Raw genomic sequence first — 6000 nt, 5'->3', positions numbered from 1 at the left:
TATCGTAATGCATTGCAGTAACAAAAAAACGGCTACCTAACGTACCCCAACAGAAGCAGATCAGAAAACAAGGAGGCTTCGTACTAAAATATGAGCAAATATACTTATCAAACAGAGGGAATTAGAAATAAAAGCCTGTCTCTAATATAAGCGTGCTTCCAATAAAGGCCTGGTACCCTCTGCAGTTGAGGTAAATAAAGGCCCGGGCCACTATTAGAGGAAATACGGTATTGTAATATTTATAATATTCCTATAGGGACTTAACTTGCTTCTGTGGTACTCAATACTGAGTTTAAAGTGACCTTATTGCACTTTGTGGTTTTTTTTTAACTGTGTATCACTGTAATATTCCTACAGGGACTTAAACTGTGTCTGTGGTGCTCAGCAGTGAGTTTACAGTGACTTTATTGGACTATTTTTCACCTACTATGGGGGTGGAGACGGGCTGCATTTTTGACTTTCACTTTCACTTTTTGGATTAACCTCTTCCGTGTCCAGTCTGCTTCTCTCTACGTTTTGTTTTTATTTTATTTTTTAAATCTTTTAATCTTTTAAATACTTTACATGTTTACTCCATTTCTGTAACGTAATATACTACAGATTACAGAGAAGAGGATGTCGCCTTCTGTAACTTTGATCGAGTTGTGCGTCTGCCTGCTGGCCGCAGTGAGCGCAGATTCCCGTAAGTTTCTATTGATTGCAGTCTGTGGAGAGCAGGTTTATTGTATATGTGTAGGGTAGCTAAATATGTGAAGGGTTACATTCAGCTGTAACTGTACGGAAGTGTATTGCATTCACCTGGAAAATCTGCGGTTTTCAAATATTTCTTTTATGAATTAATGACATTTTTCTGACATAACGATCTCGATACATCCGGGTTGAAATGATGAAGTGTAGAGCTGCATTTCGGAAGGTCAACTCGACACAGCTGCTTAATTTAATCCAGTATTTTTTTCCGTCTTGGTTTGAGACATTTGCAGATACTAGAGTCTTTGAGTAATATAGATGGCATTGTCATTAGTTCGTCGGCTTTGTGCTGCCACCTTAGGACTTCAGGGTTGTTCAGCTTGACAGGCCTCGACATTGTGTTATTTCTCCAGGATCAGTTGAGCCAATATGGCCTGCTTCACAGATACAAGGTTATGCTTCTGAAATGTATTCAAGCTGTATAGCTACATGGTGACTCAAGACACAGTCAGGCACTTATCACACAGTTGAACTAAAATCATACACGTTCTTAAAATGCCCCTCAGACACTCATAGTCCACCAGTGTGCACGTGAAATGCGCCTCTACAAGCACACATCATCATCATTTAGTAAGTTTATTATCTCAGAATTATGAGAAAAGAAGTCATTAATTAAAAAAACCGGGCTGGTTTTTTCCCCCCAGGTGAATGCAATATGTTGTGTTGCAGTGTAATTATTTTCCATTTTCCTACAGCAGGACTTCATTTAATAGTCAAATACTGGAAAGGACAATAACTCACAGGCTGCACTAGTCTGTAGGCCATGATCTGAATCTAGATTGACTGTGGCTTGACAAAGAATAGAATAGAATAGAATAGAAAACAGTAGAACATAATAGAATGGAACAGAACAGAAAAGAGTAGACACCGCAAAAACTTTTAAGAAGTAATTTAATATAGTAATGAGTATTAAATTGTTTTTCTTAAAATACCTTGAAATATCTCCTATGTGTTGAGATGATTTCACTTTTCCAATGCAAGTCAACTTGTTTTAACGTCACTAGTTTAAAAAAAAAAAAAAAAGGTTTTCACCCTGAATGAGACTCTTTCAGTGTTTCAGTATCAAGGAAGAACGATGACCATGCTAACAAGCCATTTTTAGGATCACTAAAGGACAATTTCTGAAACTTTTTCTCCCTTTATGTTACAACAGCCTGATGAAGAAAAATATCAGAATACAGTCAAAATGTCAAGGCATGCCTTTAAGTGTAAAACCAGGTTGGATGTTTACCTAGTTGAAGTGTTTCTGCTCCAATCCCCCTGACACTGCCAAAGATCCACACTGCCAAAGCACAAGGACTTAACACCCAAATTTAAAATGTCACGGGCATCCCTACTTTTTGTCTTTGCAGAAGAACCACTCTACAAGAAAGTAGGTGACAGTGTTGTCCTCAGTCCAGACTTGTCCTCTGTGACTGGCCCCATCACCAGCATAGTGTGGAAACATGGACCTGACTTGGCCATGGAGTGGGATGGAAGGCAGATGGATTCCTCCCGTCAATTCAAAGGTATACTGAGACACAGTGGGTGATTTCAGCTCAGATTTAACAGTGGGATGGGAGGGATGAATTGTTTTCTCTCAGATTTCTGCTAAATGGCACAGTGGTTAGGGTTAGATTTATTTGTGAATGAAAGAAACTCTCAGTTCAAATTCCTGGACCAGTTGGGGAAGTCTGAGTGGGAGTGGTGAATGAAACGCAATCGCTACTCCCTCAGCACCTACTGCTGTCCTTTAACAAAGTCCACTCTCAGAACTGGTTGCAAAATGGTGAGTCTAGAAAGAAGCCCTTGCTCTTGGATTCTGAGGGACTGACATCAAAACCTGATGTTTACTGTTGCTGTTTTAGGTAGTTGAAACAAATTCTGATATTAAACTCCATTTTAGCTGCGCTGAAATATCTCAACGTGCCGTTATGTCATATAGGTTTGAAAAATACACCACCAAACCACAAAATGCTCCCAGAATGCAAGTTGCATCAGCAATAGTTGTTTTTTTTAACAGTATTTAAGTGTTTTATGGCTGTTTCTTCCTTCAACTTCAGACTGCTCCAGTTCAGCTGCTTAGTGGCCAACAGTAGAAAGCTGTGGCTGTACTGGACAACTGTGTGTTTTTAGTCAGGTTTCCTGGTTAAATAAGGGTCAGATAACAGTTAAGAACTCTTTCACTAACAAAGACCACACCACTATGAGATGTATTTAGGCAGTTCATTGAGAGAAAGAGGGGTCAAGAATGAAGGGATGAAACAAGGGTCGAGGGTGGAGGGATGAATCAGGGGTCGAGATGAAGGGATGAATCGAGGGGTCGGATGAGTTGGGGTCGATGGTTAGCTCGAGGAACCAGGGAATTGAGGCTCAGGGTGGGGGCACTGTCTCGCTGATGGGGAGTCTTCTGGCTCCATCATTTGCCCCTGTGGTTCCTGTACTGAGAGGGAAGAGCATGAAAGACAGAAAAAAGGGGTTTGGGGGGAGGGATGAGAGAACTGAGACATACGAGAGAGAGAAAAGGTAATGGTTAGGCGCGTTTAAATAGGGTGGAGCAGGAAATTGAATGTGTGCTTGAGGCGTGGTCTTTGTTCCCGAGTCTTAGTTATAATAGTAATAACTTCATGTTGAGAAGCTACCCCTAACCATGTTGGTGCATATTTGAAGATCGCGGTGACCTGGACATTCCAACTGGAGAGCTGACGATCACAGGATTGACCAGAGAAGACAGTGGATTGTACACAGCAGAGATCAACTACAAAGTCACCAGCCAGACTCAACTCAGAGTCATCTGTAAGTGTATTATGTTGGCAGTTTGGCCAGGTTCATCAAGTGGGTGATGTGGAGTTGTGTGTTGTTTTCCCCTGAATTCACCACTTGGTTTTAACATCAGGTGTGAAAACAAAAATGTGCATCTGAGAGAGAGTCATCATGATTGTAACAGCCTTTCTCTCCTCCTCTCAACAACAGCTCCTGTCTCTGTACCCATCGTCTTTACATGGTGTGATGCTGAGGTGACCTTCTGTCTTCTGAGCTGTGATGGAGACACCAGAGAGGCTGAACCAGTCAGCTACAGCTGGAAGAAAGGAGACACGATAAAGATCGAGTTACCCAAGCAACACAAAATTACAAAGGTATAAGTATGATAATGCTGGTGACGGAGTGTGCGTGTGCGTTTGTACCGCTGTGTTTCTTTGTGTCCATGTACAAGTTAGTAGTCAAACCGACCGTATATCACAGTCTTCATCAGCTAAGCCTTCAATAGGAATAAGTAGCATTTGTAGAATCAGAGAGTATTTTTTTTTATAGATATATTTTATTAAGAGTAGAAGGGGTAAAAAGATTGTTACATGATAGATAGGTTAATTCAAGAGGGGTCCAGGTGTAGCCTGAAGAGATGTGTCTTCAGTCTCCGGTGAAAGATGGGCAATGATTCAGCCGTTCTGACAGAAGGGGGGAGCTCGTTCCACCATTGTGGTGCCAGGGAAGAGAAGAGTCACGACCGGGATGAGTGACTTCTGAGTCCGCATAGCGATGAAGGGGCGAGGCGACCTGTAAGGGTGGAGGAGCCGAGCGAATGATCCGGAGTTTGGAACCTGACCAGAGATTGTAGATAGGGGGCGGTTCGATGTACTGCCCTGTAGGCGAGTACCGGTGTCAGCAGGTTGGCTTAGTGGTTGGAGAGACTGTCCTTTAACCAGAGTACCTGGGTTTAAGCTGCTGAAGTGTCCTTGAGCAAGACACTGAATCCCTTCCAGCTCCAGGGAACTGCTCTGTAGCTGAGCCTCAGCTACACTCAGATCTCCTTTTAATCAAAGGGCAAAGGCACCAAGTGAGCACTTTTAAAAATTAAAAGTAAATGTGGCTGAGTGATTGTTTTTTGAGCTTTGAGCTAATTCTATTTCACTCATCTTATAGGAGAAGGATTTTAGCGATACATTGTTCAGCTGTATGCTGGAGAACCCAGTCAGTCTGGAGAGCAGTGAACCCATCAGGAACCCCCTCATCCATAGTGAGTTACCACACTGCAAAAATATCCACTTTAACAACACATTTAATGTAGTATTGAATCTTAAAAGCTTATTTTTCTTAATTGAAAAAATTAATCAACCTGTTTTCTGTGACTGATCTCACAGAAAAATGTGAAATGAACATGACATGTTAACAGTTAATTACGTGTTGGTGGAACGTTAAGTGTTACATTTACGTTTTCCCAGCACGAAACGGTTACGTAAAGGAGACACGACTATAAACAGGAAGTAGTGTGACATTGAAGTAGCATGGTGGCTAGTGTTGAGGGCGGGGTGGTGGATGGGCGTATACGTTCCCTTCGATGTCGGCGACCGGGCTTCGATTCCCAGCGTTTCAATAGGTCATGCAACCGAAAGTCACATTTTAATTTTTAACCGCTTTTCTTATTTAACCATGACCAAACCTTTTCCCTAACCTTAACCAAGTTGTTTTAGTTGCCTAACCATAACTGTAACCCAAACCTTAACCAAGTTGTTTTACTTGCCTAAACTTTACCATAACCTTAACCAAACTTGTTTTACTTGCCTAAATTTAACCAAAGTCGTTTTAGTTGCCTAAATTTAACCGTTAACCAACCTTTGAGACGTAATTCAATTCGTGGCAGAGGAACGTTTTCAAATTCGTGTTGGAGGAACGTAATTGTGTATACATATAATAAAAAGTGGAGGCACGTTTTTTTTCCCATAATACGTGTCCACAACACGTAAATCGCTGTTTTAGAGTTTGTGTTCATTTCACGTATTTTTGTGAGATCACGTTGGTTTTTTCTTGACAGTAGTGCAGTGATCTGCCTTATTCTGCCTTGTTTCAAGATATTGACACTTGTCAAAAAAAGGAAAATCCTGAAACAAGTGAAACTGCATTGGAAACAAGTGGCATTTAAAAAAAAAAAAAAAAGATTTTAAAACTCAGTATGAGACTAAACACCTTGACATTTGTTTGCAGTGCACTTGTCACTGAGACTTCATGCCAAAATATCCCCTGAGTATACATAAACATAAAATATTAGAATTAATTCTATAATTAATTGCATAGAATACTTTTACATTTTAGTAATCATAATTCTAATTCTAATTTGGAATATGATATATTTTTTGAAATATTGTTTTTATTTCTGTATTCAGGAATATTTGTTATCTTGATATGAATATGCACAAAAATAAACTCCAATAAGATCGTAATTGGGGTGTTAGCTATTAACTAGAACAGTGTGTCATGTAAACAAACTTGTTTTTGTTG

At 40.4% G+C, this 6000-nt stretch overlaps 1 protein-coding gene across 4 annotated transcripts in view; it reads left to right on the top strand.

Moving 5' to 3' along the window:
* The first annotated feature begins 550 nt into the window (after positions 1-550).
* The window catches only part of LOC144543021 (uncharacterized), a 29670-nt gene continuing 24220 nt past the window's right edge, over positions 551-6000 (top strand). For all 4 annotated transcript variants that reach the window (XM_078291065.1, XM_078291068.1, XM_078291066.1 and 1 more), the window contains exons 1-5: positions 551-682; positions 2100-2255; positions 3397-3522; positions 3700-3863; positions 4648-4741. In XM_078291065.1, the coding sequence (XP_078147191.1) occupies positions 616-682; positions 2100-2255; positions 3397-3522; positions 3700-3863; positions 4648-4741 (607 nt within the window). In that variant the 5' untranslated portion in view covers positions 551-615. The remainder of the gene's footprint in view (positions 683-2099; positions 2256-3396; positions 3523-3699; positions 3864-4647; positions 4742-6000) is intronic.

The sequence above is a fragment of the Centroberyx gerrardi genome, chromosome 21 (genome assembly GCF_048128805.1).
Source record: "Centroberyx gerrardi isolate f3 chromosome 21, fCenGer3.hap1.cur.20231027, whole genome shotgun sequence".
NCBI classification, from domain to species: Eukaryota; Metazoa; Chordata; class Actinopteri; order Beryciformes; family Berycidae; genus Centroberyx; species Centroberyx gerrardi.
The sequence above is the reverse complement of the archived record's forward strand: the minus strand, read 5'-3'. Positions and strand labels throughout refer to the sequence as shown.